The sequence below is a fragment of the Saccopteryx bilineata genome, chromosome 1, assembly GCF_036850765.1.
Source record: "Saccopteryx bilineata isolate mSacBil1 chromosome 1, mSacBil1_pri_phased_curated, whole genome shotgun sequence".
Taxonomy (NCBI): domain Eukaryota; kingdom Metazoa; phylum Chordata; class Mammalia; order Chiroptera; family Emballonuridae; genus Saccopteryx; species Saccopteryx bilineata.
The window spans coordinates 336,366,694-336,379,655 of NC_089490.1; the positions used below are offsets into that span (position 1 = coordinate 336,366,694).

Consider the following 12,962-nt stretch of genomic DNA (forward strand, 5'->3'; position numbering starts at 1 on the left):
CCACAATGAATATGTGGGCACCTTGTAATCATATGACTCTTTTAAGCATTTGAGGTTTTATTCTGAGCTTCCCAAGCACTGTATCTGTCTATGTTGCCAAGACTCCCGCTTTCTTTCAGCCCTCCACCTCTCATTGACACCTCCTCAGTGTAGGCAGGCAACAAGGGAAAAGCGTGAACTGTATTCCTCATGTTCTTTTTTTAATAGAATGCAGAAGAGATTGTGTGTGGAAATAGGTTAAATTAAAGGTTTGAACAAGTCTGAAACATTCTTTTCCCCATAACTGCCTCTCTTATGGTAATGAGAGGAATTGAAATTTGAGGATATGCAAGAAACATGGAAAGGGGAACCCAACATAGGCAATACATGTAAACCTGAAATTCTGTTTGTGCATCACATGTTTGCAAACAGATCATTTTTTAATCACTTGGGGAATTAGGTGTTTACATTTCACATGTTTCTTTCCTTTGCTAGAGTACTGAAATATGCTGATTTTTCTTTCTTCCATGATTCTACTTATATTTAAATGTATCAGTTTTATTTATTACTGGCACACACATAGACCTATTTAGTATAATTCTTAATAGCCAAGCATTCCACATTAGGTAGTGTTAAGGCCAGAGTTTTTAGTGAGACCTTTTCACTGACTTAATAATTGATTCATCTCCTGTCACCTAATGATTCAGGGCTATTTCTTTTTTTTTTATTATTCATTTTTATTTTATTTATTTTTTTTATAATTTTATTTTTTTAATGGGGCGACATCAATAAATCAGGTTACATATATTCAAAGATCAACAAGTCCAGGTTATCTTGTCCTTCAATTATGCTGCATACCCATCACCCACCCAAAGTCAGATTGTCCTCTGTCACCTTCTATCTAGTTTTCTTTGTGCCCCTCCCCCTCCCCTTTTCCCTCTCCCTTTCCCCCCTACCCCCGTAACCACCACACTCTTATCAATGTCTCTTAGATTCACTTTTATGTCCCACCTACGTATGGAATAATGCAGTTCCTGGTTTTTTCTGATTTACTTATTTCACTTCGTATAATGTTATCAAGATCCCACCATTTTGCTGTAAATGATCCGATGTCATCATTTCTTATGGCTGAGTAGTATTCCATAGTGTATATGTGCCACATCTTCTTTATCCAGTCGTCTATTGACGGGTTTTTTGGTTGTTTCCATGTCCTGGCCACTGTGAACAATGCTGCAATGAACATGGGGCTGCATGTGTCTTTACGTATCAATGTTTCTGAGTTTTGGGGGTATATACCCAGTAAAGGGATTGCTGGGTCATAAGGTAGTTCTATTTTCAGTTTTTTGAGGAACCACCATACTTTCTTCCATAATGGTTGTACTACTTTACATTCCCACCAACAGTGTATGAGGGTTCCTTTTTCTCCACAGCCTCTCCAACATTTGCTATTACCTGTCTTGTTAATAATAGCTAATCTAACAGGTGTGAGGTGGTATCTCATTGCAGTTTTGATTTGCATTTCTCTAATAACTAAAGAAGATGAGCATCTTTTCATATATCTGTTGGCCATTTGTACTTCCTCCTGGGAGAAGTGTCTGTTCATGTCCTCTTCCCATTTTTTTATTGGATTGTTTGTTTGTTTGTTGTTGAGTTTTATGAGTTCTTTGTATATTTTGGATATTAGGCCCTTATCTGAGCTGTTGTTTGAAAATATCATTTCCCATTTAGTTGGCTTTCTGTTTATTTTGTTATCAGTTTCTCTTGCTGAGCAAATCTTCTTAGTCTGATGTAGTCCCATTCATTAATTTTTGCCTTCACTTCTCTTGCCATTGGAGTCAAATTCATAAAATGCTCTTTAAAACCCAGGTCCATGAGTTGAATACCTATGTCTTCTTCTATGTACTTTATTATTTCAGGTCTTATGTTTAGATCTTTGATCCATTTTGAGTTAATTTTAGTACAGGGGGACAAACTGTAGTCCAGTTTCATTCTTTTGCATGTGGCTTTCCAGTTTTCCCAGCACCATTTATTGAAGAGGCTTTCTTTTCTCCATTGTGTGTTGTTGGCCCCTTTATCAAAAATTATTTGACTATATATATGTGGTTTTATTTCTGGACTTTTTATTCTGTTCCATTGGTCTGAGTGTCTATTTTTCTGCCAATACCATGCTGTTTTGATTGTTGTGGCCCTATAATAGAGTTTGAAGTCAGGTATTGTAATGCCCCCAGCTTCATTCTTTTTCTTTAGGATTGCTTTGGCTATTCGGGGTTTTTTATAGTTCCATATAAATCTGATGATTTTTTGCTCTATTTCTTTAAAAAATGTCATTGGAATTTTGATGGGAATTGCATTAAATTTGTATATTGCTTTGGGTAATATAGCCATCTTGATTATATTTATTCTTCCTAACCAAGAACAAGGAATATTCTTCCATCTCATTTTATCTTTCTCAATTTCTCTTAACAATGGTTTATAGTTTTCATTATATAAGTTTTTTACATTCTTTGTTATGTTTATTCCTAAGTATTTTATTTTTTTTGTTGCAATTGTGAAAGGGATTATTCTTTTGAGTTCATTCTCAATTGTTTCATTGTTGGCATATAGAAAGGCTATTGACTTCTGTATGTTAATTTTGTATCCTGAGACCTTACTGTATTGGCTTATTGTTTCTAGTAGTCTTTTTGTGGATTCTTTGGGGTTTTCGATGTATAGGATCATATCATCTGCAAAAAGTGATACCTTTACTTCTTCTTTTCCAATATGGATGCCTTTTATTTCTTTGTCTTGTCTGATTGCTCTGGCTAGAACCTCTAGTACCACATTAAATAAGAGTGGAGAGAGTGGACAACCCTGTCTTGTTCCTGATTTAAGGGGGAAAGCCTTCAGTTTTGTGCCATTTAATATGATGTTAGCTGATGGTTTATCATATATGGCCTTTATCATGTTGAGATATTTTCCTTCTATACCCATTTTGTTGAGAGTCTTAAACATAAAATTGTGTTGTATTTTATCGAAAGCCTTTTCTGCGTCTATTGATAAGATCATGTGGTGTTTGTTCTTTGTTTTGTTGATATGGTGTATTAAGTTAACCGTTTTACGTATGTTGAACCATCCTTGAGATTCTGGGATGAATCCCACTTGATCATGATGTATTATTTTTTTAATATGTTGTTGTATTCGATTTGCTAGTATTTTGTTTAGTATTTTAGCATCTGTATTCATTAGAGATATTGGTCTGTAGTTTTCTTTTTTTGTGCCATCCTTGCCAGGTTTTGGTATGAGGGTTATATTGGCCTCATAAAATGTGTTTGGAAGTATTGCTTCTTCTTCAATTTTTTGGAAGACTTTCAGTAGAATAGGAACCAAGTCTTCTTTGAATGTTTGATAAAATTCGCTGGTATAGCCGTCAGGTCCTGGACTTTTATTTTTGGGGAGGTTTTTAATGTTTTTTTCTATTTCTTCTCTACTAATAGGTCTGTTTAGGCTTTCTGCTTCTTCTTGACTCAGTCTAGGAAGGTTGTATTGTTCTAGGAATTTATCCATCTCTTCTAGATTGTTGAATTTAGTGGCATAAAGTTTTTCATAGTATTCTACAATAATTCTTTGTATATCTACGGTGTCCGTGGTGATTTCTCCTCTTTCATTTTGGATTTTGTTTATATGAATTCTTTCTCTTTTTTCCTTGGTAAGTCTTGCCAAGGGTTTGTCAATTTTATTGATCTTTTCAAAGAACCAGCTCTTTGTTCTATTAATTTTTTCTATAGTTTTACTGTTCTCTATTTCATTTATTTCTGCTCTGATTTTTATTATCTCCTTTCTTCGGCTAGTTTTGGGTTGTTTTTGTTCTTCTTTTTCTAGTTCCTTAAGGTGTGAAGTTAAGTGGTTCATTTGGGCTGTCTCTTGTTTGTTCATATATGCCTGAAGTGATATGAACTTCCCTCTTATCACTGCTTTTGCTGCATCCCATAGATTCTGATATGTCGTATTGTCATTTTCATTAGTCTGTATATATCTTTTGATCTCTGCACTTTTTTCTTCTTTGACCCATTCATTTTTTAAAAGTATGTTGTTTAGTTTCCACATTTTTGTGGGATTTTTTTCCTCCTTTTTGCAGTTGAATTCTAGTTTCAAGGCTTTATGATCAGAAAATATGCTTGGTACAACTCGATTTTTCTGAATTTGCTGATATTGTTTTTGTGGCCCAACATATGGTCAATTCTTGAGAATGATCCATGTACACTGGAGAAAAATGTATACTCAGTCACTTTGGGATGAAATGTCCTGTAGATGTCTATCATATCCAGGTGCTCTAGTGTTTTGTTTAAGGCCACTATATCTTTGTTGATTCTCTGTTTGGATGACCGATCTAGAGCCGCCAGTGGTGTATTGAGGTCTCCAAGTATGATTGTATTTTTGTCAGTTTTTGTTTTAAGGTCAATAAGTAGCTGTCTTATATATTTTGGTGCTCCTTGGTTTGGTGCATATATATTAAGAATTGTTATGTCTTCTTGATTCAGTGTCCCCTTAGCCATTATGAAATGGCCATTTTTGTCTCTGAGTACTCTTGTTGTCTTGTAGTCAGCATTATCAGATATGAGTATTGCTACACCTGCTTTTTTTTGGATGTTATTTGCTTGGAGTATTGTTTTCCAGCCTTTCACTTTGAGTTTGTTTTTATCCTTGTTACTTATATGAGTGTCCTGTAGGCAGCATACAGTTGGATTTTCTTTTTTAATCCATTCTGCTACTCTGTGCCTTTTTATTGGTGAGTTTAATCCATTTACATTTAGTGTAATTATTGACACTTGTGAGTTCCCTATTGCCATTTTAGAGATTGCTTTCTGTTAGTTTTGTGTCTTGTTTGATCCTTCTCTTTTGTTTTTTTATCTTTTGTTTTTATTTGGTTGTATTCCATACATCTTTCCACTGTTGCTATCTTTTTTATCTCATGTGCTTCTGTGGTGTTTTTTTCAATGGTGGTTACCTTTAGGTAATGAAAAGGGTTCCTACCCTGTTTATTGTAGCGCACTATTTTGTGAGTACTTTTGCACTCCATCGTCCTTTGCTACTGTTAATCTCCATCCTCTCCCCCCTTTCTTTTTGTTGTTGTCACAGTTTAAATTTGGTTTTATTGTGTTCTTCTTGGAGCTTTTACTTGTGGCTTTATTTTTTTTGTTCTTTGTATCTGATTGGAGAACCCCCTTTAGTAATTCCTGGAGTGGGGGTTTTCTGATGATAAATTCCCTCATCTTTTCTGTATCTGTGAATGTTTTTATTTCTCCTTCATATTTGAAGGATAGCTTTGATGGGTATAGTATTCGTGGCTGAAAGTTCCTCTCTTTCAGGACTTTAAATATTGGGGTCCACTCTCTTCTAGCTTGTAGAGTTTCTGCTGAGAAATCTGATGATAATCTAATGGGCCTTCCTTTATATGTTGTATTCTTCTTTTCCCTGGCTGCCTTGAGAATTTTTTCTTTGCTGTTGGTTTGTGCCAATTTCATTATGATGTGCCTTGGAGTAGGTTTGTTGGGGTTAAGAAAACTCGGAGTTCTGTTTGCTTCATGAATTTGAGGCTTTTGTTCTTTCCACAGGCTTGGGAACTTCTCATCTATTATTTGTTTGAGTATGTTCTCCATTCCATTTTCTCACTCTTCTCCCTCTGATATACCTATTATTCTTATGTTATTCTTTCTGATGGAGTCAGATAATTCTTGTAGGGCTATCTCATTTTTTTTAATTTTTGAGTGTCTTTCTTCCTCTTTCTGTTGTGCCTCAAGTTGCTTGTCTTCTATTTCACTAATCCTCTCTTCTATCTGGCCTGTTCTATTAGCCAAGCTTGTTACCTCGTTTTTCAGCTCGTGAATTGAGTTTTTCATCTCTGTTTGATTTGTTTTTATAGTTTCAATTTCCTTGGACATATATTCTTTGTGTTCATTGAGTTGTTTTCTGAGCTCCCTAAATTGCCTTTCTGTGTTTTCTTGTATATCTCTGAGTATTTTTAGGATTTCTATCTTGAATTCTCTGTCATTTAACTCCAAGGTGTCCAATATATTAAATTTTTTCTCCATAGATTTTTCCTCATCTAGCTATGTTACCTCTCTTTCTTTTGTATCCATGATATTCGGTTTTCTCCTCCTTAATGGCATCTTTGGGTGTATTGAGAAACATCTGGAGGCTCCAAGGATAGGTTTTTCTGTTTCTGGTTGAAGATCTTGTTGAGGTTTGGGGGAGATTTATCGGTATCGCTTCCTACTCCGCCATTACTCTGACGTCATCTCCTTTTATTCATTTTTAGAGAGGACAGAGAGAGGGAGAGAGAGAGACAGAGAGGGAGAGAGAGGAGAGAGATACAGAGAGAGAGAAGGGGGGAAGAGCTGGAAGCATCAACTCCCATATGTACCTTGACCAGGCAAGCCCAGGGTTTTGAACCGGCGACCTCAGCATTTCCAGGTTGACGCTTTATCCACTGTGCCACCACAGGTCAGGCTCAGGGCTATTTCTTAATCATGGACACTTCTTTACAAAATTATGATCAATTCCCTTAATTGGTCTCTTCCCCAGAATCAGTGGTTTTGCTATGTTCAGATCTCTGATTATTACTGCATTTATCCTGTTAGGGACCAATCTAGCTATTGCATCATAAATACATATTTTGAGTGTTTGCCAGACGTCTTTGTCCCAATTTCCAGGCCAACAGAGCTGGGGTTTTATGAGCATTATGTGACCTAAGTCAGGGCAGCTGACTCTTTAGACACTTTGTCAGTCTGGAACCCAGACAATGTGTTGGATTGAAAGGTGCATTCTCTTTTATTCATTCTAACATAACCTTTAAGATACAGATCAAATGCTAAACATTTTGTTGATTTGTTTTCTGGCTCCTCTAAGTAAGCCATGCTCCACCCTGGGCTCCAATGACACTAGTACCATGAGAGAATTCATTCTCAGAATAAATCATGTCAACGTATTTACCCCCCCCTCAAACAATTTAAGAGCTTATGGAGAGCAGAGAATCTTTCTCAAGCACCTCTTATATGCCAATTACTGTAAGAATAGATATACATATTCCCTTGTACAGATCAGGAGTTTTACTGAGTTAGTAGCTAAAAAAAAAAATCAGAATGCAAAGCCCAGCTGTGCTGCTGCCCAGAGTTCACCGAAGCAGGGCATCACCATAACAGTTATTGACAGCAACTACCAGCCCTCCCTTTTCAGCACTCCCTCACTCATTAAAGCCACAGCTTCATCTGTAAAGAGACTCTTTCTCACAGACAGATGACTTTTCCTGTCTTTCTATATTTATTTGTTCACTTGCTTTTTTTTAATGCATGTGTATGATGTAACTAGAGTAGCACCCTTATTCTCATAAGATATGCTCCAAGACCTCCAGTGGATGCCTGAAACTGGATAGTACTGAACCCTGTATATTCTAGGTTTATTTTTCATTTATATGCACACCTACGATAAAGTTTCATTTATAAATGAGGCACAGTAAGAGATAGACAGCAGTACTAATAATAAACTATAACTATAACAATATACTATCATAAAAGTGACGTGAATGTGATCACCCTCAGATTATCTCCTGTACTGCACATGCAGCATGGAAACACAGCAATAAATGCCAAGAGAATGTGAAGAGTAGAGCAGAATAAGGAAGTGGAGCCTATGGCTAGGGGACAGTATTAAATAAGTAGGCTAGATTCAGGCTCCTAGAAATTGAAATTTGTACAAAGCTCTGAAGGAGGTGTATTCCAGGAAAAAGGAACAGCTAGAACAAATGCCCTAAAGTGGAAGTGTGTCTGGCATGTTCTAGAATTATCAAGTCTGCAAGTGTGTCTAGAGTGGAATGAAGGAGAGGAATATGAGCTAATGAGGGAGAGAATGGTCCTATAATGTAGACAGCCTGCCCCAGCTTTAACAGTGTGTATACAGGGAACAACACCCAGTGCCTCCAAAGAGATACTTTGGATTTGGTCTTTTTGCTTTGTAGTCCTTGCCCACATTTGTCTTCATGGCATAGTCCTCCAAAAATCACCCGCATCCTCTGAGTTTAGGACAATGCTTCAGCCAGGTTCAACCACATTCACTCATATGAATCTGCTCATGGATCATTATTTCTATAGTGTTTCTGGTCAGTTTATTTCTTTACATTATGTTCTCCACAGTCACTAACAACAATGCACATTATGTATTCAGGGGATGTTTGTTAAGTGAATGGCTATATGAATGAATTAATGAATTAATAAATTAATAGAGGAAGATTAAGGTTACAACACAGATGGCAGCCTGTAAATAAATTTGTATTCTGGATGTAGAAGTAAGCCTCACATATACTTATGTTGAGTTAAATACCTGGAATATGGTTGAGTGTTGATTAAATGTTGATTATTTTTAAAAGTATTCATGTTCCATCAAAGTAAGAAAAATCAAAATTTTTTTAGTTCTGTACCTTCAGAGACATTCTCTGGCTCTTGCTAAAAATACTTTGCTAGTCCTTGAGCAGATCACCAGTTAAAAAAAGTATTTAAAACTAATCTCAGAAAGAATAAATGTTATTTACTTTTTAGTGATGTCATTTTGTCTATAATATCCATAGTGATTTCATTGTCTTGGTACAATCTTTAACTTCAAATGTTAACTACATAGTTACTCCCTTTGTTGGATTTAACCTTGTTTACAGTGGTAATTTGTTTCTCTAGCTCTTCTGGAACCCAGATTGCCTGTGGCATTTACTGTTGACATCGTAGATGTAAATCAGAGTCCCTGGATTTGTTTTAACATTTTCTTTCTATAGTATGAGATGACTTCTGCATTACTGTAAGTGCAGTTGATTGATCCTAGCATATGGCTATGAAACTTTTGTAAATATATATTTTAAACTCCATTATAATTACAGATAAATATATATATAAAGTAATAGGGTTGAAAAACATGAGCTGATAGGTATTTAAAATTTTATAGGAAGATCCAAATGGGGGCATTTTATTTATTCTGAGTCACCATTTGCTTGATAAACAAATTTTTAAAATCTGAAGCAAAAAAAATATGTGTATAGATCTGTGGAAGTTGAAGCATCAATAAAAAATAATTACTGACTTTAGTAGCAAATTAAGTAACATTTATTTTAATTGCCCTATCAACTTAAATTCATTTTTCATTTGTTTTTAACAACTACTATAATTTAACAAAAAATCATTTTATTTCAGAGGTGTTGCTTTATAATTTACTATGCCACTATTTCTCTATTAACTAATCACTTATGACATCTTAAGAAGACATACCCCTCCTCAGTATTTATTCAATAAAAGCATAGTGAAATGGAATATTTTTTAAAGTGTTCTTCATTATTTTGGTATAATGTGGCAAATGTTTATGATTGTTTTATCATAAAACAGGTATGTGAATTTTTTATATTAGTTTACTTGATATGTGTGGTTTAAAATAATTTTTTAAGCCCAGTATGTTACAGAAATTTTCTGTTTTTACTAACCAAAGCATTTGATGTATAGTTATCTTTCTGAGTAATTTGCATGTTAATTATCAATTATAACTTTAAAATGCAATATAATATATGCTACAAGTATTATACTGAATGTATATTCAATCATATTCTGAAAATGATATTTTTATACCTTTAAAGATTCTATAAGTCATTCTTTTTAAATGGCCTCATTATTATTTTAATAATTATTTTTATCATTTCATAGCTTTATATAAATAATATTTATAAACCATACTATAGTAAACTTTATCTCTCAAAATAGACAATTGCCATGTTTAAAATGATTTGATACCCTGTGTTATATTATAAAGAAATAATAAAGTCAAAATATGTGGTCTGTTTCTTTGCTCTTAAGAATGTATATGGGATAATTCACTTTTTCTGTATGGCTTCACTATTACTTAAAACTGTGAGTACAAAGAAGTGTGAAAATATGACGTGGTCAGAGAAAAACACAGGAATGGCAAGCACCTAGCTTCTTTTATCTCCTCTCTGAAATGATTAATTAAATGCCCAACGGATCTTCTTTGTGGCTCTTATCTCAAAATTTAGGGGATTTTCCAATTTTTCACCCCGAAATGTCAAGAGAATCTAGATCTCTGCCCAAAAAACTGGCAACACTTCTGTTCCCTATGCCAGAGTTACAACAACAATAGAGATGAGATCATAGACTCTATGTGAGCAGGACTGTGCTGTGTTTTGCCTGGCCCACCTAGGAACATTTTGCACACTTTTGCCTGATCCCTATTTGGCCAGTCACCCATTAGGAGTGTATTAGCTCGGGAACAACAATTATGTATAAGTATACAGTCATAAAGCAGAGCCAAACTAATGGCCACATGGGATTGATTTCAAGAGCCTCGCCTCATTGGTGTTAATCAACAAGCTTTCAAATATTTAAGGAAGAACAAATCAATGGAAGTGGAACCCTTACAGTTATTTATTGCTGTTATAATAAATTTAGGATTAACTTTTTTAAATTGCTGATATGTGGCTAACTGCATTTTCTTTTTTTGATAAAAAAAAGACTTTTCTTTTTCTGCTTCTTCACCCTAGGTTTAGGCTTCAGTATTGCAGGAGGTGTCGGGAACCAACACATTCCTGGAGACAACAGCATTTATGTAACTAAGATTATAGATGGAGGAGCTGCACAAAAGGATGGGAGGTTGCAAGTAGGAGACAGACTATTAATGGTGAGTGTGACTCAAGCAAAACTATATGTATATTTATAAAGCTCTTGTTTCCCAATGTATGAAGCTTCATTGGTTCAGGCTATCATAACAAAGTACCACAGATTAGGTAAGTGGTTTAAGCAACAGAAATCTTTTCTCTATTGTCTAGAAGCTGTCCAACACCAAGGTTCTGGCCCATTCTCTTCCTGGCTTCCAGACACCTGTCTTCTCTGTATGTCCTCACATGGCCTTTCCTCAGTGCTTGTGCTGAGAGAGCAATCTCCCTGTCTCTTTCTCTTCTCTAAAGCCACCAGTCCTATATCCTTGCATTAGAGCTCCACCCTTAACTCATTTAATTAGTAACCTTAATACCCTATCTCCAAGTACAGCGATATTGGCAGTCTCAGAACTTCAACATATGAAATTGCGGGGAGGGGACACAATTCACTCCATACCAGTGAGCATGGGCAGAAATAGAATGCAGAGCATATTTTGTGATAAAAGATCTCAAAAGTACACATAGAATTTTATCTGACTAGATGAAAATTTTTAAATCTAAGTTTTCACCAGTTTTCATAGATACACAAGGCACAAAGTTTATACGTTGCTTTTCCAGGTGATCTATCTCTTATTAACCAGAGAAGTTGCTAAAGCTGGACTGCTAGAGAGGGAGGCTTTGCATAACAAAGGGAATAATGCTATTGGTATGTGATTTCTATGTCTCTCTGTGGTCCTTTGTTCAATCAGTATAGACGCAGTCCCCAACTTCTAAGAATTCATACAGTGACTTCTGTCACATGTGTAAATGGATCCCTTCCTCCTCTCCCCCCAGACAGTGTTACAGCTGTTGTATTTGCCAGCTGTCCTCCTGCTTCAGGAGCCCTGGAAAAGATTGATACCAGCACATGGCCACCCTTTCTCAGCCATTGGGTTATACGATAACTAAGGAAACATAAGACAGTTACTGTATAAGCAGTAAAGCATTTGGGATTTCACTTAATAAAGCTGCTTTATCTCCATTTACTCTTTCATATCAAGTCTATAGTATAATAATCAAATATTGAAAATGAATAGATGACAGCTCTCAAGTAAGATCAGTACATCAAGTCATATCTAGTCTTATGTCTGCCCTTATTCAAAAGAGAGCCCCTAATATGTCTGCAAGGAGCCATCATCTCCAACACTTTTGTGAAAGATATTAATCTATAGAGTCTCAGCAGAATAGTCATTTCTAGGACACATGCAAGTTTTGTAGGTTGAACTTCAAAGTTCATTGTGCTCACTTCCTGTTCCAGGCAGCTTGTCTTTAGTCTCATTCTAATTTCATAGCTGGCAATGACCTTTCTATTGAATTATTTGGATAAGACCTCTATAACATTCTTGATATTTATTTGGCTTTAACTATTTTCCATATGCTTTTAAAAGTGCTTTTCTGTAATGTAACATATATTTCTCACAATGACCTATTTTATATAAGCAAAAGGAAACTGAAGTATAAAGAGATTTACTAACTCAGGATGGCCATGTAGTTAGCAATGGACAGAACTGGGTTTTAAATCCAGGCTATCTGGCTCACTTCCATGCTGATAACCACTAAGCATGGCCTTTGCATTTGTTTCCTAAAATCTGTCAGTCAGATCTTTTCTTCTTTTAGTTATCACTCATTCACCCATTAATTCCTTTATTTAACAAGTAATATATTGAGCACCTATGATTTCCCAGACAATAGCCAGTACTTAGAAAGCAATTTTGGTAGAAGAAAACATAGGGTCAAACTATGGGCAAAAAATGTAGCATTAATGACTTTAGTCAAAGTTGCATCTGAGAGTTTTTTACTCTTTTACTATGTGAAGTTACTATCATTTTATTTTCTTTTTTAAAAACTATTGAGTTATGGCTGACATGTAAAAAAACCTATACACATTTAATGGATACAATTCTATTAGTTAAGCAATAAGTATGTACCCATGAAATCATCACTACCATTAAGGCTATAAATACAGTCATCATCTCCCAAAGTTTTCTCCCATTCCTATAATTATTATTATTATTTGTGTATAGATGTGCTTAAGAACACTTAGCATAAGATCTAACCTCAGCAAATTTTAGGTATATAAGACAGTATTATTAGCTATAGGCACTATGCTGTATAGTAGAATTGCCTTTTTTATTCTTAAGACTTTCTGAATTTTGTTTGTTTGCTTTGTTTTTTGCCTTTCATGTAAAAGCTGGTTCTTATGAAGTTGTGTCTTTTGAGCCAGAAAAGTGTTTTTGAGCTGGAAGAACTTACAAAGTCATTTCAAGAATGT

General features: G+C 35.2%; 1 protein-coding gene across 13 annotated transcripts in view; it reads left to right on the top strand.

Annotated features, from left to right (window-relative positions):
- The window catches only part of DLG2 (discs large MAGUK scaffold protein 2), a 2,196,962-nt gene that overhangs the window by 1,644,558 nt on the left and 539,442 nt on the right, over nt 1–12,962 (top strand). For all 13 annotated transcript variants that reach the window (XM_066248982.1, XM_066248991.1, XM_066249001.1 and 10 more), the window contains one exon: nt 10,538–10,674. In XM_066248982.1, the coding sequence (XP_066105079.1) occupies nt 10,538–10,674 (137 nt within the window). The remainder of the gene's footprint in view (nt 1–10,537; nt 10,675–12,962) is intronic.